At 42.1% G+C, this 22,661-nt stretch overlaps 1 protein-coding gene across 3 annotated transcripts in view; it reads left to right on the top strand.

The window, feature by feature from the left end:
- sdk1b (sidekick cell adhesion molecule 1b) overlaps positions 1-22,661 on the top strand; it is a 255,116-nt gene that overhangs the window by 204,742 nt on the left and 27,713 nt on the right. For all 3 annotated transcript variants that reach the window (XM_020614282.1, XM_020614284.1, XM_020614283.1), the window contains 9 exons: positions 149-340; positions 3,703-3,824; positions 3,918-4,030; positions 5,799-5,949; positions 11,038-11,278; positions 11,548-11,663; positions 14,089-14,275; positions 15,643-15,741; positions 18,625-18,819. In XM_020614282.1, coding sequence (XP_020469938.1) covers positions 149-340; positions 3,703-3,824; positions 3,918-4,030; positions 5,799-5,949; positions 11,038-11,278; positions 11,548-11,663; positions 14,089-14,275; positions 15,643-15,741; positions 18,625-18,819 — 1,416 coding nt within the window. The remainder of the gene's footprint in view (positions 1-148; positions 341-3,702; positions 3,825-3,917; positions 4,031-5,798; positions 5,950-11,037; positions 11,279-11,547; positions 11,664-14,088; positions 14,276-15,642; positions 15,742-18,624; positions 18,820-22,661) is intronic.

Genomic DNA, 22,661 nt, shown 5'->3' on the forward strand with positions numbered 1-22,661 from the left:
CCCTCCCATACAGACTACTCCCTTTTTGGCTCTGTACCTCACATGTACACTGTAGGTCTGTGTGCTTGTGTATGTTTGTCTGTGTGTATACATCTGCTCATGCGTGTATGCATCTTTATTAACCCAGCGTGCGCTCTACATCCCGCAGGCTACGTGTTGTGGTGGCAAGTATCTGATGTAGAGTCGAGCCGTCAGGAACGTTCTCTGTCTAACTCAACCCTTCAGTACCAGCTGACTGGTCTCACCTCCACCACAGCGTACACACTACAGGTGGTGGCACTCACCGCCGCAGGGCGGGGAGCGGTCGCCTCCGCCACCATCTCCACTGGAGTCCCACCAGGTACAATAAATACACACGCGCATGCAGTGTTGCTGGTGACAGTGGAAGTTCAAAGCTTATTTTTTGCTTGTGTGTATGTGTGTATGCAGCAGCAGCGTAAATATAACTGATGAGTTTTTATGGTGCCATTGTTTCTCCTCAGGCTAAGTGGCTGTTACTGTGCATCCATGAATCATCACCCACACAACCAAGCACAGTCACACACAAGACTTAGTCATTTGCAGCATCTTAGAGAACATTTCAGTGTGTTGTTTATTTGTGTGTGTATATCGTGTGCACACCTAGTTTGTGCGTGCATGAAGAGTTTGGATGATTGGACTAAGGCCAAGTTGCAATCATTATTAGTGCTGATTAACTGCAAATGGCAAAGAAGGTGAATGCAGCTATGGGAGAGAGAGGGAACGACACAATCAAAGAACAGGAATGAAGAAGGAAGAGCAGATAGAGAAACACAATGTGGAAAGAACGGAAACAAAAAAAATGCAATCTCCAAGGAACATATGACCGGAGTCTCTCGGAAACGGACTGAGAGGCAGTGAGGAAGTGGAGGGGAATGGGAGGAGAAACCTGCCTACTGCAGCAGGATTTTTGTCCGAACATTTTGTGATTACTAATTTATGAATAAAAGCAGAAAAAGTGAAAGCAAGATAGATACAGACAGTTCTTAGATTCAGAGGTTATTCATTAATTCATGAAAGCAAAAAGAGTGACGGAAAGACGGAGCACTGAAGATTAGGAAAAAGAGTTAAAGAATGAGCAGAGAGTTGGGGAGAGAGAAAGAGGGGGACTCACCAAGCATAGATTTTTGTCATTTATTTATTCATGTATTCATGGAGTTGAGCGAATTTTGTCATTCATCTGAGCAAGGAGGCTGATATCAACATTTCCTCATTATAACCCTTACAAGTTTGCTGCATGCACTTTCAGGGCAATGGTAGCTGATAGCTATAATTTCTTTTTTGTTGCACACATGTGCTTCTCTGTATCCGGAATAAATATTGCCTTGTGTCCTTAATAACTGAACCCAGTCATGTTATATAATTATATGGTGCTTTCACAATAAAAATCTCTTCAGAGATTCTACAAAGTCTGATGTTCCCCAGTGGAGTGACATGTTACAACACATGCCATTTGGTGTAACACGCTGGCTTTACAGAGCTGTATCCTGCCATGTTCAGCAAATGTGATGCTTGCTGCAGGACAACTGGGTGGATTACAGAAGATCACACTAGCGCTTACACCATCCACGGAAACCAAGTGTCAACCAGACGCGGTGGCGGGAAGTGGTTGAAGTGATTGAGTGAGACAATTTAGAGCAAAATGGATTGTGGTTCATTGTGATTATGTAAACATTACAAACAGAAACAATCTGTCATATATTTCATGTGTTAGGACATCATTTAAAATCAAATTCAGGATTTCAGCCTGTGTCTCCAGAGCGGCTATCAGATGTGCCACCTGCCAGACCAGTGCCATTTCATTTCAGTAGCTGTCAGTGAAGAAGTCTATTCAGAGCCAGCTATAAATTGTGTGTGGCATTTGAAAGGTAGAGTTGTAAACCTTTCATTGGAAAAATTTGTCCTAGTTGAAGTGTGCGTGAAAAAACATATTATTCTATTATGATTTATTCCAGGTTAACAAGGAAATATAGAAAAAACTCACCACTAGGAGAAAATTATAGTTGTCTCCTGGTTGCCCTCACTTTGAATGTGACAGAAGCAACTATTCAGACTGTTAGTCAGTGGGGTTTACAGCACTTGCCAACAAACAAACAGGCTGTATCATTGATGTTGTTGTCAGAGAACTTTCTTTTTACTGTACGCTGAATTAGTTGATCTCAAATAGTTCTTTCTTCCAGTTATTGTTGAGGACTATTGACATATATACAGTGAACATGGCATTACCACGTCCCTCCACTGTTCGAAAGCGAAGCAACATATCGCGAATATGGCGGCTGCCATCTTGCTTTTTTGCAACTGCATTCTGTGCAGTAGCAACCAGAAGTGGAGTGGCAGCATGGGACTGTCAGTCAAAGCTCTCAAATAATCCAAAATCCACCCTTTTTATAGCATCAAATAACTTATTAAGAGCAAACGTACCAGCACAATTACCACTTGTACACACATCAGTGTGATAATATTGCATTGCAACACTGTTTACAGGATGTCAAAACTTGGCTAAGTCAGAATTTCCTTCACTTAAATGAAGGAAAATCTGAATTTATTGTTATCAGCCCTAAGTTGGACGGAAGTTCAGTTGATCTAGGCAGCCCCCAACCGGAAGGGCAGCAGTTAGATTCCGGTTATCCCAGGTCCACGTGTCGAAGTGTCCTTGGGCACGACACTGAACGGCAAGTTGTTCCTGATGGCCAGAGCAACGTCTTGCAGGGACAGCAACGCCATCAGTGTATGTGAGTTGGTGTCACAGACGGCTGCCTCGGTTCTGTACCGGAAACAAATTTCTTGTGTGTGTATCCGGCTTTGTGTGTCTACATGGTTATTGATGAGGTATACACTGATTTATCAGACAATAAAATACAGTGAGAAGAGAACAGGACACTTTGGATGTGGCTGTGCCATTAATGTTTGTGGTTTCTCTTCCCCCTCTGTTCAGGCTGCTGCGATTGGGCAGCCACATTACCCATTTGCTGTCACTCATTAATGCCACTGAGATGGAACAATGTTAGAATACCAATGGGTCAAACATATTTTATGAGACTTGCAGCCTACTCAGACATTTATAGGCCTTAAATGGACTTTAGTGAACTGTCCATTTAATTCACGTCTCACCTCCACTGGTGTACAGATTTATCTCTTTGTATTGTATTGTCGACCTTGGAAATGTGGAATAAATTGTGCTGACAGAGATGGCTATACAGCTGTAACATAAGTGCCTGTACTTTATTAACATTAACATTTTTTCTCTGTGACCAGTCTTTTATTTTCCTCTTTTATGGCCAAGAATGGCCACATGGACACGATAATAAAAAGGACCGGAGCCAGTTTCTTGGCTCACTCCTCCTTAAAGCTTTTTTTTTTTTTTTTGTATTTCAGGCATTATTGGCAACATGACTTAGTTTTCTATTTCTCTTCTGTTAGTGTTATTGTAAGTGTATTAGAGACAGGTCCTGTTGCAGTTCTGATGTCACTTTTGTCAGTTTTAAAGTATTAAAGTGTTGTTTGCTTTGCCACTTCTTTTCATCAGCCCTCATGAAACAGTTCACTATGCTGTGATGTTGCATTTCGTGTTGCTTGAAAAAAACACTGTCCTTTGTAAATAAATGATTATTGCATCTGGTTGATTTTTCAAAAATAACATTATTGTGACATTCCAACATCATTCTCTGTCTTTTGTATCTTTAGAACTTCCTGGTGCTCCTTCTAATTTAGTCATCTCCAACATCAGCCCTCGGGCAGCAACACTTCGCTTCCGCCCTGGTTCTGATGGAAAGACAGCAATATCACGATGGATTGTTGAAGGACAGGTGCGTATGTTTGTACGCTTTTGCAGTGCCTTTCAAATCCTGAAACACAGAATGAAATAAACTATTCTAACACAACATATTTGGCTTTAACAGGTAGTGAAGGAGGATGGAAAGGAGGAGGCATGGAGGGTCATCTACCAGAAAGATAACCAGCCCGATGCGGACACGCTGGAGATCCCGGACCTCACTCCATTCACTCAGTACAGGTGAGCAGCAAGCACAGTCTACAGAAGAACATAGTAAAGTGCTACGTTGTGCACACACACAAACTCACACACGTCTCACTCTCCACCGGTTTCTGCAGTATTGCAATACTCAGGTGAAGTTAGATAAATCACACAGACACACAGAGAGACAGTTCCATCTGAGACTTTTCTGTTTGTCAGCACCTTCACAGCTGCTGCATGCAGATCCTTATTACCCTCCTGCAACTAGCTAGAGGGGAGGAGAGGGGTGAGGGCAGGGGAGAAGAAAGGTGGTAAGAAAGAGGAAGGGCAGCAAGGAGCATTAAAGACAGAAAGCCTCAGAGGCATAAAAGACAAGGAGAATGGGAAATGGAGGAGGAGAAATGGGTGTCTGTAATCCCTGCTCTAGGGCTGTGGGGAGCCTGCAGTTTGTAAACGTGATCTATCGCCCCTCTGAACAGCAGCAACTCTTCCTCTTCATTCACTCCCTCTCCTTCTCTGTCTCATTGTCTGTCTCCTGTATTTATCTGTCTATCACTGTGTCTTGCTCTTTGTATCTCCACCTTCATCTGTAATGGGACTGCAGTATGTGATTGTGCACACATTGTACACTCACAGGGATTATGTTGTCACAGGCAGCACCACTGGGACATTAGATGAAGTGATGCACTTGTCTGCTTTTCTTATCCCCCATTTTAAGTCCCTCTTTACATCCTGCTCTCTATCTCCCAGTACAGGGATGAGAACTCCTACAGTAGATGCAGTCTCTCACAGGCACTCTGCACACTCACTTTGTCACTCATAGCTACAATGGAGCATAGATGCATTTAGAAATAACAAAAGCCACAATATCTGCTGAATGTTTGGAATCACCTCAACAAATCATCAGTGGCCTTTTCAGAAATCTTCATGTGGGGAGTTCCACCTGATGTTATATGTTGATTGTCTGCATTTCAGGCAGTAATCTCTACTGTTTTATGATAAGCAACTTTAACAGCATCTAGTCCACCTAGTACTTCACAAAAGGTATGATGATAAAGTTTACATGACCCAGTTACTTTGGTTTTTACCACCATTTCTACAGTAACACTGTGTAATCAATTGAAAATATTAGACACCCGCTTTTCAGCCATGTCTAACTTATGGACCGACTTAGTTTTTTTGGTCATGGTGTTTTTTAAAGGGAACTTCAGCAATTTTCGTAATGTACTGTCATAAATAGAGTATGACTTAGAAGATATAGATTTTAAAAAGAATAGTCAAAGGTTGAGGTACCCTGACTTTATGTCCCTAGTATGATTCAAATACCAAAACACACTGGGACCTACATTTCCCATAATGCAGCTCATAGACGACACTAAACAATTGTGTTCACAAGCTGCATAGTCCTCTTTATGACAAGAACACTTAGCTTCAGTGCAGTGTAATTTCCATACACAGTATATTTGTTCCTTCTATGGAAATAGCATTTACTTTCTCATTTATTTCCCATTATATTGTTTATCATCCCTGCCTAGTGAACATGAGTGTCTTCTAAACTCCACAGCCCCCGTTCGTAATATAGCCTTTCTGTTAAAAATCTTCGGTCTCCAAGTCTGGTGAGATAACCCCCGATGGGATCACTATGGCATTATGAGTTATTTTTTCAGACATGAGAGCACTCCCTCCAGAGCCACAAAAGACATTATACCACAGTTTTCACAGGCTGAGCAGTACACCTCATGAAGTGTAAACTAAATCTGTATAAATCAGTGGAATGCCCCATAGCTTGGCTTTCTTTTCTCACCAGGTTCAGAATGCGGCAGGTGAACGTTGTCGGCTCCAGCCCCCTGAGTGCCCCGTCCAGGCTGATCCAGACCTTACAGGCGGCCCCTGACACACACCCCTCTAACCTCACCCTGCTGTCTGCTACACAGACCAGCCTGTGCTTCAGCTGGGAGGTACTGAAACACTCATAGACACACACCTACCTCTGTGCAACACTAAATGCTTATCCTTTATCATCATTCAAACAGTGCTAATTTCACTTTTGGAGATTTTGACTCTGTTTCTTTGCATTTCCTACATCTTTTGCATCTCTGCATAGTTGTTTTTATTTCAATGTATGTGTGCATATGCACATGCATGTGTGTTCGCCAGATACAGTACTGAACAGGTTGAGTGGCTGATAGCCTACAATCAGTGTCTCTCCTGGTTATCAGTGCTAACACTAATCTGTCACAATTCTCATTCACCACGCAGACCGCTAGCAGCACAAACTGCAATGTAATTTTCTCTTAACTGTCTTTTCTTTTTTGCTCTTGTTCCTGCTCTTCACCCCCTCCCTTCACTCCCCTTTCCCCTCTTCAATTATAACATAAATGGAGAGCAGAGTATTTTCCATTTAAGAGCTGGAATGAGAAAAAGAGGCTGTCAAATCAGACACAGACACTGAGGCCCTATGAGCTACCTGTGCAGCATGCTAATGGGACTTTACCTGCATGTTAGCACCCAGCCTGGGCTACACTAGGTTGTCTGCTGTAATGGAACCATCACAATGGTTTTAGCTTAGGCTATTATTCTAAGCTGCATATTAGGGGTAATAAAGCTAATGTGACATTCTGTATTATGGCCCCTAAATGCTAAGCTGAACTAAATCACTGGGGTATTGAAAATGATGGGGTGCCTCACTTATCTGTTGCACAGTACAGAGCAACCACTTTACAATGCTGGTTAAAATCTTCTCTGGAATTATATAATGTGAGCAATCTAAACTTCCTGCTAATGTGATTTTAAGACACTGAGTAATAGGTGGTTGTGGCAGTGATGTATAATGTCACAGGCAGAGTAGAGAGGACGAGGTGACAGAAGAAGGAGGGTGGCTGGCAGGAAATGAGAATGGAAGCAAGTTAAAGAGGATGACAAAGGGTGACTTAGATGTCGGGGGAAAAGAGGCTAGAGAGAAAATGATCAGGAGATGGGATGTCAAAGAGGAGAAAACAGTAAAGGATTTTCAGGATATGCTTCAGATTTTGACTCTATCACATAAATAACCATATTCCTGAGAGCTACGAAATGCTCTGTCCCTGTGGGTGTCTTTGTTTATTTCATACTGTGGACACCTAAACTTGACATTCCACTTATGTTGTCTGGACCCAACTCTGTTCTGGTATAATACTGCCACTTGTGTCACCAAACATAGTGGCTTTAACCTGGTTTTCATTTAGCTTGTTAATCTGAGTGATGGTGTCCTACACACGCTCAATTTTGTGCCAAAGTTTAAACAATATTAGTTACTTCACATGACAGATTTCGTTGTGGCATTGTTGTGTTCACTTTTTTCACCGGGGCTTATTTTTATTGGATGATGTTACATATTTCTGTGAACCAATCAGAGTTCAGCAGCACCAGACTTAGAATTTAAAATTTAATAGTTTCAGAATTGTTTGGAGTGGCCACATATTTCTGTCTGAACCTGACCCGGGCCTGACGCAGTTGAGTTTGTATGGTGTTATTCCCATTGTCACTAAACAAAGGAGGCATTTGAGTGCTTCAACCTGAACATAATTTCTAAATTTCTGTCCGAACCCATCCTAAACCCTCGGGTACCCATGGGTCCTCTCAGGGTCAGTTCGCGTATCCATTCTCTATTTGATGAAATAGCTCTTACATGGTCCTGATGTTTTTGAATATGAAATCTCTACTAAATAACAGAACTTTTCTTTTTAAATAATAAATAACTGTAATTGTTGCTTATTTCATCATGAAAACCTAATATTATACAGAAATACTTCAGTTTTCAGGATTATTTTTGGTGTTGTGTACTATATGTCTAATGGTGTGTTCACATTGTGGAAAAATGGCTTTTGCACACATCTCGCTATTGCTGTGTATGGGGTGAACTGTGCAGGCTCTGCACAGATGTCCACGATGCACTGAAAGTTCAGATTTTTTTAAACTTTGACCCCAGTTGCACTGATCCTTGTGTGCGCAGCCAATCACTGTTGACCACTGGTTGAACTGACGAGAAGCTAATTAGCCAACTTGTGTTTTTGAATTTCCCACACTGTACAATATGTATTACTTTCATTTTTTAGAACAGACCAAGACAGACGACCTTTTTAGCTAGTGAAATATCAGCATGCAAGTGCGGCTACCAAGATTGTTTAGAGGCTCAACCTTGGTTTTTCAAAGTGTATTGATCTAATGCTAGCCACATTAGCACTGTAGCTAAGGCGGCGCCGAATTTGTACAGCGTCTCCCAGGAATTTCTGCTTGAGTTTCTGCACCAACCAGCACAGAGCGCTTCGCACAAGACCCTTGTTTTTCCCCTATAATGTCAACACGCCATTAGTCTGAGTCTGTGGGTTTGTTATTGTTCGGTTGTGGTATTGTATTATTATTTTACCAAATGCATGCGTGCTTCTCTGAGTACTGGAAGTCGTATATTTCTCATAAATACTCTGAATACCACTCCATGTTAATTATGAGGAACTGTGTCATATTGTTCCATAGAGCAGCAAAGTTCTGTGTGTTTTATTATCATCATTTTATGAATCACAATTTTGCCAAAATTGGTTTCTCATTCAATCATCCTTTCAGCTCTTTTTCTCTATAGATAGTCCTTCTTCCATTAATCAGAGCCAAAATTAATTAATTTCCCCAAGTGCAGTGACAGCACAGGGTACCCAAGTGCTGACACATTATAAGATACTTGCACAATTCAGAATTGGCACACTGACCCTCATTTATTAAGCTGTTGTTGAATAAAGTGCACAATATTAAAAGATGTGCCATGAAATTATCTTGAAAAAAGCACAGATGGTTTCTAAGTTTACTTTTAATGCAATGCTATTGTCTAAACATTTATAATTTAAAAGAGAAGAGTCATTTGGAGAATATATATACAGTATATACTGTATGTGTGTGTGTGTGTGTGTGTGTGTGTGTGTACCCCTAGACCTCATTGCAATGCTTTGTTCTTTCTGAAAAAGTGTTGAAATTAAAAGCTCTCTCATCCGCTTCAAAGACCTGAACAAAAATATTAGTATCCCTTAGAAGTGGTTACTAATAATTGGATTGTAGTGATAATTCAAACAAACTGTTGTCCTCAGTAAGTCTCACAGGTGTGTTATAATTCATTGTGATGCAATCCTCATCGTGCTGTTTGGTTCTGGTGTGTGCAGCACACTGAACATGGACGTGAGAAATAAAAGAAGAGACTTGTCTCTCTTATGTGACTTGCATGGTCAAGGTAAAGGCTACAAAACCATCTCCAAACAGCTTGATGTTCCAGTGAGCACAGCTGCTAATATTAAGATGTTTAAAATGCTTGGGACCATCCATAGCCAGCCTCCCTGGATATGGCTGCAAGAGGAAAATTGATGCCAGATTGAACAGAAGGATGGTTTGAGTGGTGGAAAAAGAAACTAAGAAAACTCCAAAATAGATACAAGCTGATGTCCAAGATTGAGATACAGCAGTGTCCGTGCCTTTCTGAATAAAAATGGTTTCCGCAGGAGAACACCAGGGAAGACTACTTTTGAAAGTCAAACAAAAAAAAAAGATTAAAATGCATGTTGTCAAGCCAAATTCCTTCTGGGAGAGTGTCCTATGGACAGATGAAAGCACAATTAGAGGTTTTAGGTAAGTCGCATCAGCTCTGTGTTCATGTAACTAAAACCTTGCACCATCCTGTCTGTCAAATGTGGATGAGACTCAGTTATGTTATGGGGAAGCTTGGCTGCATCTGGCACACAGTGCCTTGAATCTGTGCAGGGCACAGTGTTAAAACAGAAACATTCTGGAAAGAAACAGTGCCCAGTGTCAGAGGGCTCTGTCTCAGTGTCAGATCATGGCTCTTCCACCAGGATAATAACCTCCATCATACATCTGAAAACAGTAAGAATGGATGACAAAAAGACACTGAAGCATTCTGAAATCTTAATCCAAATGAAAATCTATGAAAAGAGCTGAAATTCACAGCTGGGAGAAGACAACCATCAAACGTGAGAGAACTGGAGCAGTTTGCCTCAGACAAGTGGGTCAAATTACCAGGAATGTACAAGTCTCATTAAGAGCCACCAAATGATTGATGTGAATCCACAACAAAGGTGCGCTACAAAATATTAGGTTAAGGGCCCAAATCTTTTTGACCATGTACTTGTCTGTTCTTTTAACTGTGTGATAGAGAATTGTGGGTCCACTTATGTTTGTCAGTTTCAATCAATTTCAGTAACATGTTTTGAAGGCTACAACATCTTTAGCCACATGTGTATATCATACATAGCTACTAAAATACACTGTTCTGACTGTAGGCTTTTGCCATAATGACAATAAATCAAACAGTAACTCACTAGAAAAATTATGGCCCTTGGTTTTAAAATGCATCTCGGTGATCCAAACACAAGTGGACAGCCGCATTAACGTTTACACCTGTCACTATACATGCATCTCTGTGGTGCCCAGTTGACCACTTGTCTTCAGATTTTCTACTGATGCAACACTTGCACTTAAATATCGAAAGGCCACGGGTACAATTATTACTTTAGTCTGTAACCAGACAAGCACCAGGAGTCTCCCTAACTGAAGAACAAGCAGAAGACAAGCATCACATTTGTACATGGATGGATTATGAAATCTTTCACAATACTTTGATGGATCTGTATTGGACATTTCTCAGCTATTTATTTATTATTGAGCGTTGGTGCACTCTCACCTAAACAATCATCACAACCTGCATTGAAGACATATTTTCCTCAATTGGCCTTATCAGAGACGCATCAGGACGCATTAGCGTTTACACTACAGAAGATGCGTATGTGGTCAAATGCGCCCCAGACCACTTCAGCAAGTGGTTCCAGTGATCGGATCAGAATCCATCTTGGTGGTTGGGTACACTTGTATTTAGCGTTGTCCAGTTATGATTCGATCGCCCGGGACACATTTTAAAGTGTTGTCATGTCCATGTCAAACAAAGATAAATGACAAAACACTTCTCTCTAATCAGCTCTTTTTTCACCCTCCTCTCACTCTTTGGTACCTTTCAGCCTCTTCCAGAGTCCGAGTACAACAGCAGCCCAGAGACTGTGGGGTACCGGCTGCGTGTGTGGAGGACAGATGGCCAGGGGGACAACAGGACTGATGATGTGAAGGGAGCAGGGGCAGCTAGTGAGGCCACAGTAGAGGGTCTGAATCCCTGGACACAGTACCAGGTTCAGATACAGATCTACAACTCCATAGGAGCTGGACCCTGGAGCAACACTGTCGCTGCACACACCGCAGAATCCGGTACAAGCCCAGACCTGATTCACTCCTGTTTCCTCTTTGCTAGTGTACTAATACTGTTTTGGAAGGGCAAGAAGACAGATGGGTGAGGAATAAAGTGATCCCATTACCTCCCTTGGTTGCCTGTCATTCTGCCACCTTTCTGTGCCCTCTGCACTCACTGAGGGGAAGATTGACAGAGAGAAGGAGGAGAGGGGGAAATGATTGAGATACAGTAAAATTGAAGATTGGTTTAGAGAGCACTGAACTGTGTGTGTGTGTGTGTCCTGTAGTTCCATCTGGACCTCCGGTGAATGTGACAGCTGAGGCAGTGAGTTCTACCAGGATCCTGCTCACATGGGCTTATCTACCCCACGCCCAGAAGAATGGCGTCATACTCGGATATAAGGTAACACTCAAACACACAGACACACACAGTCCCTTCCTGGCTTTTGACTTGACCCCTCTACCTATTATCACTTCCTCCAACACTATCACACACACGCTCACACACACACACACAAATATCTGATATAAGATGAATATGATGTAACGTCCTGTAATTGCTGCAGTTCATTCTTTCTACATTACTTTTCATAAAAGCATCCAGCACAGTAATTAACAGTAATACTTCTCGGGGTGTAATTGTGCACACACACATCAGTGAGGCTTCAGTGTTTAATGCCATTTCATAATGTTGCAGTAGAAACTATAGCTGGATTATTCAGTTATGAAAAATGGACAGAAACCCATAAAGGATGATTTTGGAAGGTGCTTTGTTATTAAATTTTATTAGGCTTCATAAACTGCAGTTTACACAGGATATGGTTGATGTGCAGGTTTCTAAGTAAAAGCTGGGTAAATACTGCTGATGGTGAAGCCCAGCATGCACTCATTTTGCCTTGCCACTTACTGGCAGTCACACCCCTTCTTTTACAGTCAGTGTGGTTCCATCTGCAGGCTTTCATGCACACTCTCCAGGGGTTTATTATAATGTAATGGGGTCTACTTCCTTTTTTTGATTTTAAAATAAAGAGAAATCAGATTTACTGTACATCCTCAACATTCCTTTTCCTGTAGAGTGGCACATATGCAATGCCCCTGAAAGTCTTCAGTAAGGAAAACTTAAAGAGAAAGCAAATGCAAAATGCTGTTGCTAATATAAAGGTGACTTTCTGTCAACTCTTAAGAAGGAAGAACAAAGCTCACAAAAAGGATCTATCCTCAGTTGCTGGGACATGGGTGGTTGTATGGGATGTTACAGACATCTACAGAAGCAAATGGACTGTGTGATATAAACCAGTATCATCCAGTATTTTAAAACAGTTGTGTAAAATGCAGGTTGTACCATCTACCTTGCCCAGAGCAGGTCACACTCCCCATCTGTCCTCCTGAGGGTCACACTGTGCAGCTTGCCTACCATGTTAACGGATAGCAGCAGCAGCAGGTGTTCAACACCTTCCATCCCCCAGTAGATGCTGAATTGTTCTCCAGCTTCCTGCCATGGTCTTCTTATGACTGTTTCGGTTTTTGGCCACTTAAGAGCTGCCATTTTCCTTCAGAATGGTTTCCAGCATGGTAGGGAGTTCTTGAACATAAAAAACAGAGGGAAAGAAAAAGCAATTTGGATTCTGCTGCCACTGAATGTACAGTGTGTGCTGGTTTCTGTGAGCACTGATATAATTTTAATTTCAGGATCAGTTTTAATCATTGTTTCTGTTAAAATATGGGTCTGCTGATATTCTATATTGTTTCTCCTTTCAGTAAATCTCATGAGAAGACCAAAACTAATTAAGGCATTTGCTTTTGTCGCTGCCGCCTGATAAAGCCTGTTCCTCTGTGCCACAGACCTCCATTATTGTCAAAAACACAATGAGCCACAGCATTGGCTTGGCTGACATGTTCCTTTGTTGTGATATACTATGCTGTGCAGATTGTGAAGCCCTTCTGTAAAGCCATGTTTGACTGTGACTTGTGATTTTAGGCTATATTAAGTAAAACTTTGACCATTTTTTTTATGCCTCCGCACTGACGATGGATGTGGCCAGAGGCATTCTGTTTTTGGGTTGTCCACCCATCCAGCCAGCCCGTTCTTATGAATGCAGTATCTCAGGAGCACCTTGAGGGAATCCGTTCAGATTTGGCACAAACATCCGCTTTGTCTTAAGGATGAAATGATTTTGGTGGCCAAAGGTAAACGCCACTGTGTCCTAAATGTCCGCCCCATTCCTGTGAACTTTATCGGTGAGCAGAGGCACAAAGCCAGAAGGCGAAAATTCATGGTTAAACCTGCTACAACTGAGTTTTAAGTTACTTAGAGACGATAGAAAGAAGTACACGCTGACATACTATCACCTTATAATACAGAAGATGAACTATCAGCCTGTTAACACATCCAGCAGTTACTGAGCAACATTTGCATTATTTGGACTTGTGTTTCTGTTACAAATGTAAATCAAATATTAACTTTCCTTTTATCTCTGTTTGGGTCTCCACAAAATCCTATCAGGCTCCGTTGCTGGTAAATTCTTCACTATGTTCAGCTGTTACTCATCAGCTTTGCCTGTCCTTTGGAGCACTAGGCAGGTGGCAGACATGAGGCTTTTTGAGTTTATTCCATTAAAGACAGCTACCTGTTATGGCTGAAAGCAACACTATGAACCAACAAAGTAAACCTGTGAGTTCGAAAACCCCAAAAATTAAAAAGAAAATAAACATCAACAGAACTTACAGAGCTGACACAGAGGACCACAACATCTAACTCTGTGTATTTGTCCCCTTTTTATCTACATTTGGGATTGTGTTTGTGAATTCACTTGTGTGTCTGTGTCCAGGTGTTATACAGTGAGAAGGATTCAGAGGGTCCCCCCAGCGTTCAGGTGGCAGAAGGAGAGGGGAGTGTATCGTTGCTCCTGGGGCTTCTCAAAAAATACACAGTGTATGTGCTGCAGGTGCTGGCGTACACACGGATGGGTGACGGCCCTCTGAGCGACCCCGTAACGCTCCGAACCAGAGAGGATGGTAGGGTGGCCCCGTGTGTCGTGTTGCGATCACTGACCTTTCTGTCCAGCAGTTTGTTCAACACTCACACCTTCTTCTCACTTCTGGAGCTGTTTTTCACCTCTTTACACTTCTGCTGTCAGCACAGCCATCAATCCATCTCCCCCCACTTTACTGATCATCCACTGGACTGGGTCCCCCCCTCAGACCCCTCAACAGCCTAAACGTGGAGAACTCATTGTGTATGTGTGTGCGCATTTGTATGCAGACCTTTTAGGATGTCAGCAACCCAGTCTTGTCTTTCTGCATAATAAAACACAAGCACACAGGCGCGCACACACAAATCCATGTAGAGAAAGACTCGCATAAACACACAAGAGCACACACTCATCCTCTATCAAACAGTGTCACATTTGAAAAGTTTTTCTCATTTCAGGATGAAACAAGAATGGGCAAGTCAATTCCCCGCAGTCTATAATGAACCTCCTTCCTGTCTGTCAGTCACACACATATACCTATTGTGCACGCACACACACACACACACACACTCACGTTGACATGTATTTAGTGGGGTGGAACATGTACTTCTATCAGGAACAAAGATGGAGTGTGTGTAAGGCAGAGAGAAAATTACATTGTCTGTTTTGTGTCTATTAGAAGTTCCTTTTAAAAATGTCTAAGACACTCACTCTGCATATACACTCAGTTGGCAGTTTATTAGGCTCATCTAACTAAAACTAATGCAACCTAATCAGAGAGTTCAGCAGTAAATCTTCCTTCATGAAGGTGATAATGTTTAGTTTGTGTTTGAACTGTTTCAGAGAGGGGTTGATTCAACTATATGATTATTTAGGACTTAGGATGTAGTTTATACTGCTGTTGAACTGTACTGCATTATACAGAGAGGGGGTTTTGTTAGCCTAGCCTCAAAGATTTCAGTGGGATCTAGCACAGCATAGCCCTTTTGAGGTTATCTAGACATTACCCGGAGGAGCTGTATATGAGAATGCAAATATTCCAGTTAGTCTCCTTAACATTAAGCAGACTTTACCAGGCCAGTTCCCTGGTACAAAGTCCGCATAATGTCATTCTATCATGTGACTGGTGCAAAGCCGCAAGAATACAAACATTCGATGGTGAAGAAAAATGTTCATTTACAATGAAGACAATGTGATTCAGGAGCTTCTGTTGTTAAGAGCAGAATCGTTAGACAAATGTAAGGTACAGCAAGAAACTCGGTCGTTTAGGACCAAATTACAAACCAGCTACGTGACTGTGTCATGTCCTGGCTCCTCTACCCAGGCATGCCCCCCCCTCGCATAAACCAAATGCAGTATTTCCAGTAGGTGAGAATGCATCTGACGTCCCTTCTCTGTTTGACTCTCCAGTCCCAGGCCCCCCTGTCAGGATGGTGTTTCCAGAAGTTCGACTGTCATCAATCAGGGTGGTTTGGCAGCCACCCACGAACCCCAATGGCATCATATTAGGTACAAAATCAAACACACATATACACAGAAACGGCTGATATTTCAGAGCAGAACATTCAAATAACAATCCCATGTTTTACACTTGTACTGACAAAAGATTTATTTTCAATTGCTGAAGGATGGAGTGTACAGAGTGAGCGAGTTAGCAGTTTTAAACACACGCACACACAGAAACACACACACACACACACGCCGCCGTGATCTTTCAAGGGAAGGACGGAAGTAAAAGCCGTAAAATGGAAAAGAGCTGATTCTGTTTTTAGCTTTCAAACAGGGGTCAGCTCGCTCCGCTCTCCACTCCACTGCTGAGGTTTGTTGGTGTTTATGTACATGTGTGTTTGTGCGTGTGTCAGCCATCAGGCTTGTTCCTGGGAAAAAGGCTATTATAGCTGTTGAAGCAAAACACCTTTCCTCATGTATACATACCCTCATATATAAACACATATCACTTGTTTCTGAACCTGCAAATCACAGCATGTAGAGTGAATCAGAAAGAACAGATTAATGAAGAGGAGGAGAAGCGAGGTAGAGGCAAGAGGAATGTGAGAGCTGCTGAGCTGGAAAGAGAGCGAACACATGGGGAGAAACAGCAGAGAGGAGATGTATGGAGGTGAGAGGAGGGACAGGTGTGTGTGTGTGTATGTGGCTTGGGAGGGAGGGAGAAGTGGTATTTGTCCTCTCAGTGGGGGAGGGAGTTGAGCAGGACAGCGTGAGTGATGTGTGACCGTATTGTAACAGGGAGGACATTTAGCGTGACACCACTCTGTGACAGAAGGATGAGTGGGAGGGCAAATCACTTTCTCTCGATCACACAGACACACACACCAGCGTGCAGTCCTGCTGTGTCCTTGCTGAGTGTGTGGTGAGTATGTGGAGACTATGGAGGTGTGTGTGAGTGTGGTAATGCAGATACAAATAAGTGTAGTAGTGTAGCTGTGTCTTTAATGCTCATTGACTGCCTCATTTCATCTTGGGTTTTCAACCCTAGGGGGTACTGACAGGGAAGGTGGGCAGAGGAGAAACACAATCACAGAAGGTGCACAGTTTAATTTGGCACAAGGTAGTGGGGCATTTGTGTTTTCACATGACTTTCACATGACTAATACAGCCTCTACACAGAGTAGACACACCACCATCACTGCAGAGGCATCTCTCTTGTAAATAAGCTTTATTTACTTTGTCTACTGCACTCTTAGTAATATATTACTCAAAAAAGACTTTATGAGTCATTGTTTATTTGTTAATAGTCACCTACAACAGCAAACTTCAAAAACAGAACAGAAAAATCTACTCTGCTGCTACAGTCATTTCTGCGTATGTTCCTTGGGCATAATAACACTTTTAGAATTTAATTTGTCACTTTTTAAATCAAATTAAGGATGCTTATTCTCCAGACACAAGTAGAAAAACATTTTAAACATTACAATTTAGAACAGTTACAGTATTCATAGCAGTATATTAGTAAAGCAGATCAAGTCATAATGGTTATTATTCTCACTTACAATTAACACATCTATAGTCTTGCCATTTAGTACATCCTCAGAGTTTGCTAAACTCGCAGTCACATACCCTCCTGTGGGGTGTCGGAGAACCTTAGTATGGAACTGTTCCTAAATCTTGGCTCCTGTAAAAAAACAAAAAAAAAACAATGATGAAATAGAGGCACGTAATTTAACACTATAGAACTGGTATGTAGTGTAGAAATATGACACGGGAAATAAAAAGAGAGACATAGTGTCACAACACAAGCACCTGATTTTGCTGCAGGCTCCATTCAAACAGCTGCTGTTTTATTTACACGCTTTCAGCTGTGAAGTACTTTGTAGTACACTCATAGTACAAAGAATGTGCAGGCTAAGGCGGTAGCACTGCCGTTGCTGTGAGCTTTTCATTAGCACAGACAAAACCAGTGGAATCTACTGAGCAGCTGAAAGCACAAAAGGTAAGTATAGATACACATTTTGAACACCTTAAGGTAACTGAGACGGGTTTTTACTAACACGGCATTTCCATTGGAAATTCTGCCTCATTCATGTGATAGCAGTGATGTTCTAGTGATATTCAGTACTGAACATAATGCAGTGCTTTGGCCCAGTTGTTTAGATGCAAGAGGGTTTGTAGTGTAGCTGTTATCCAATAATCTTCCACACACTGCATTCGCATTAACATACAATCAGATTATCTGATGAGATTATCAGACACACAAGCAGATTAGCTGCCTCTGAGCAGATTATTATCCTGACAGTTTATGTGTGAACCAATAACATCTACACACTTGTGTGTTTGTGTGAGTTTGTGGCTGTGTTTATTTGGCGTACAATACAGTCTTCATTCTGAGTCTTTGTGAGCAGTCAGTGGCCTGTGGAAAGCTTGGATGGGGATCAGTGGTTTGAGTGTGTGTGTGTACGTGCTGAAGGGTGTTAGTGTTATTACATGGCCTACTGCACATGAGACAGAGAAACAGACACAAGCCGTGTGCACCATGGGTCACAGCCAAGGGGACAGAACAGAGGTTATATGTTTATATAACGTGTCAGTATGTGAGCTTTGCTATGGGAGCGTGTCAACGTTATGGCTTTTTCTGTAGTTGTGTATGTTGTGGGGAAATAGAAAATCTAAGGGCTTATACACGCACAGAAACTAATAGGAAAGAAATGGAAATGGATGCTTTCAGGAGCTTCTGGGAGCCGTGTTTGTTTGTATGTTTTATTGTGGAAAGAAGGCTGTGTGCTATAGCACTGTGTAGCTGCATTCTAGCTTTTTCCTAAATCCTGCTGCCTTTGGTTCTTGGGACTCTATGATCTAAAATAGGCCACAGATACACATTCGCACACAAGCTTTTCACACAGACTCGGTCTTCCCCCTCCTCCTGTCCCTCGCTAGGCTACCAGATCTCCTACCGCTTTGACAGCAGAGACCCTCTGCGCTGGACCACAGTGGAGGTGGGCTCCACCGCTCGCCAGTTCACTGTCACAGGACTTTCCCCTGAGCAGCCGTACGTGTTCCGACTCACCGCTCGCACCGCCGTGGGCTGGGGTGAAGAACAGGAAGCCCTGGTTGTCACCACTGAACGCAGAGGTAAAAGACACACACATACACTTTGGCAGTGCTCAGGATCTTGTTTGCTATTCTATGGTCTGATTGTAGCCACTCCTACTTAAACATAGTACAGGACACTCAAGCTGTCCCTCAAATGTCAGGTGCTGATTCTATTTTAGCCAAGGAGATGGAACGCAGGGTGGCACAGTGGGACGGCGGTTAGCACTGTCACCTCACAGCAAGAAGGTTCTGGGTTTGAGCTCCAGGCCTTTCTGTGTGGAGTGCATGTTCTCCTTGTGCCTGTGTGGGCTCTCTACGGGTGCTCTGGCTTCCTCCCACAGTCCAAAGACATGCAGCTTACATTGACTGGTGACTCTAATTTGCCTGTAGGTGTGAGCGTGTGTGTGTTTTTTTCTGTCCACATGTCAGCCCTGTGATAGACTGCCAACCTGTCCACGGTTTCCCCCGCCTCTCGCCCAGTGTCGGCTGGGATTGGCTCCAGCCCCCTGTGACCCTATTCAGGAATAAGTGGTATAGATAATGGATGGATGGACATGGAGGGCAAATTTGAATGTGTTAGTAAAGTGTGACAGAAAACACAAGAGGAGAGGGGATGAAAGTCCCCACCCTGAATGTAATCACCTGTGTCAAACAGTGTTGTGAGAGATTAAGATGATTGCATTAAACCAGACCTTCAAGAGACCTTTTTTATTCCAGTCATCTGAGTTGTCGGAGCAGCACTAGAGATGACCATTGAATATTAAGAACCCAGAGACCTTTTATGATTAGTTCATTTATTGATGCTTTAAGAAACCAAGGAGTGAAATTAGCAGAGTACAGAAGTAAAGGTGGAGCAAATGATTCCTGGGTCTGTATTTATCGAGCGTCTCACAGTAGGAAATCACTCCTAACTAGCCAAAAATTCTCAGAATGGAGCATTTTCTGTTGTACTTTTAGCAGGAGAGCTCAAGGCAATTTATCAGTATCCCCTATTTAGGAAATCACTCCACTGTCTGTTCAAATGTAGGACAGCTCTAGAGGTGTCCTAACTGGTTAGGAGCTGCCAGGAAGTGCTGATCATTCAGAGACAAGCACACAGAATCCTCAGGCAGGGAGGTGTTTTATTTACACTTAATGCCACTGAACTCATTAAAAGATACAATTTGGCCAAAAATGCAGTAGATTCTTGTGAAAGATGCAGTTGCTCCATCAACGAGAAGAACACATGCAATTTTCACAGAAACCAAAGCCGCTGCAACTTTGCAACAACAACCCATCTGTCAGTGTTGTTGTGATTACAGGTGTGAAACTTGAAACTTTTGACTAGACAGGCCAAGGAGACACTGTTGTTCCTCCTGGTCTGAAGTTACTCTTTAATAATGGCTACATTCCACATGTGCCACTTCCAGGGCTCAACGTCCTGGCTCACTGGCGTAGCTTACTGGGACTCCCAAATGCACCGGAGTCATCATGAAAACTATTAGTTGCACCCGTGCTTTTCTTGCCTTACTGAGTCAAAAGATCTGCTGTTAAAAAAGGCCTTTAGGGACGAATCTTTTTCTGTGTTTGCGCCAAACAGTATGTGGGTGATGGATGATTGTGTTGCCTGTAATTTGATGATGAAAAAAAATTACAGTAAGCTGTAAAAGACGGTGTGCTGTAAAGGTTGCTAATGTGGGCTCAGTGTGTGTTCTTATTGAGGCAAGTAGATTAAAAAACTCTTTTAGAAACAGTTCCTCTGTCTCTTTAAATTGAGATATGTAGCAAAAGTAAAGTATGATTTCATCCTGAAACAGCAGCAGCTTTTATGAAACCAGTATAACTAGTGTGTTCATTTTGTTTGTATAAAAACATACAGTACCTCTGTTCATTGCTGTGTAATTCAACAGGAATAACAGGGTGTGAGCTTGGAGGCTTTGACTAACGAAGAGGGGAAAATGTGCTTATGTGGAATTCATGCTACAGCAATGTAATGAAAGTCACATTCAATAATAATGATAAATAAAGAAATAAATGTGTCAAATAAACCAGATTAATCATAAATGAGCCAGTTTTAAGCAGGAGTATCTTGATTAATGTTATAAATGTTACCCGTGCTTTCCAAAATGTTTGCTATTAGATAAGTCGAACACAGTTTACAAACGTATTGTCCAACTTATTATATTGTTTCATATTAACTTTCAGACAGACTGACAGAAAACTACATTTTGTCACACGCTGTCATTTCATACTCGACTGCTGTCCACTACTAAACAGGTCTCCTCCTCAGTGTGGGAGCAGAGCATTAGGTCTGCCCTCTCCTGTCACGGGTGTGGGGGTGACTTAGATTCGAACAACATCAGTCACAAAAACTAAAAATAAACATAAATCACGACATACAATGTAACAGTGAGAAAACGCTCACTGAAAAAAATGAGTATAATTACAAAAGGCTACAACAATAACAGCACGGCTGACCCGGCGGACTGACCCTGCTGATCTGCTCTGGAGTTCCCTCACTGTGTCTCAGTGTCCGCTGCCAGTGGGTCAGGGCAGACACACGTCCTTAGACTTAACAAACACACACAAACAGAAAGAAAAAAGGATGTAAAACACTTAAAATACAACTTACATGGTTTTTTAATGTCCTGTACCTGTTGATTTCTTTCCCCCGTTTTGTTAGTGTCCTGTCCTCTGTGTTACAATTTAGAAAAACATAATGTCATTTCTTACAATAATGCCAGTGCAGAAGGAGCCTGGAAAGGTGAGATGAAGTTTCAGCATTTTAAAATTTTATGATCTCTACTAGATGAGTTGTGGTCACTGTGAAGTCTTCGCAGCGATTCAGTTAAAATGGAAAATGCAAGAAGGAGCTTCAGGTGTAGAGCTCAAACTGGTTGTCTGAGCTTTAACAAGTACTTTGTGGTTGAACATGTAGAATCCGTTGTTACAAGGCATCAGACATTGGCACAATATAAAAATGACCTTTTTAATTTATGGGGCATTTTACATACAGAACAAGATGAAATGACATTTAGAAACTCCTGTGGATGAAGGGCTGCATGGCAACTGAAATAAACAGGTATTAGTTCTGCTACAGAGGCGTAATGAGAGTCAGACCTCAGGGTCTACGACCTCTAGTCCCCCATCGGGGGTGCTCAGCCAGCTTTGTAATATTATTATGAAAATATATTACATTTTTAGAATAAAGTAAGTCGAGTATACCTTCCAGTGAGCAGGCCAAAATGATTTGACTTGATGGGTGAGACAATGAGGGCTGCTGCTGAAGCCTCCCTCACCAACTGTCTTGCAGCACTGGCTACTTTCACATAGCACCATGTTCTGTTGTGGGCGGGTGAAGAATGTACAGTTAACATGTGAGAATGAAAGTCTGGAGGGAGAACAGTCCAGAAAGTGAGATCTGAAAGCCATAAATTTTAGATTCTCAACCAAAGTGATTAGTATTGATCAGTAGCGCTATAAGCGCGGTGCAATTATGGTAATTTTGTCTTTTAAGGCAACATAATTGTTGCAGATTTCCCTTCACCGTTTCATCTAATTTTAGCACTCAATGGCCTCATGGGGTATAAATTGCAACAATAACAAGAATTGTAAAACAGAGGCAGAGACGAACAGCGAGTATGACGTAGGCGGCCGAGCAGTAACTCTCCTAAGACAGTTTTCTCTAAAAGCCTGAAAAACAAGCATTTCTTCCATCACAGTCAGTGGCCAGAGACGAGATTTTTATAGTGACTTGACTCATAAAGAGGTAAAGTGAGTGAGTAGCACAGCTCTTTTTTGTTCACTTTTGAAACAAAAAAGTTAGGTTTTTATCCTCCTCAGATTCAGAGGTCGTGATGCTTTTATCTCATCCTGTCTAGACTTCTGAACCTCTCTCTCTC

This window comes from Monopterus albus, unplaced genomic scaffold (assembly GCF_001952655.1).
Source record: "Monopterus albus unplaced genomic scaffold, M_albus_1.0 scaffold144.1, whole genome shotgun sequence".
Lineage (NCBI taxonomy): Eukaryota > Metazoa > Chordata > Actinopteri > Synbranchiformes > Synbranchidae > Monopterus > Monopterus albus.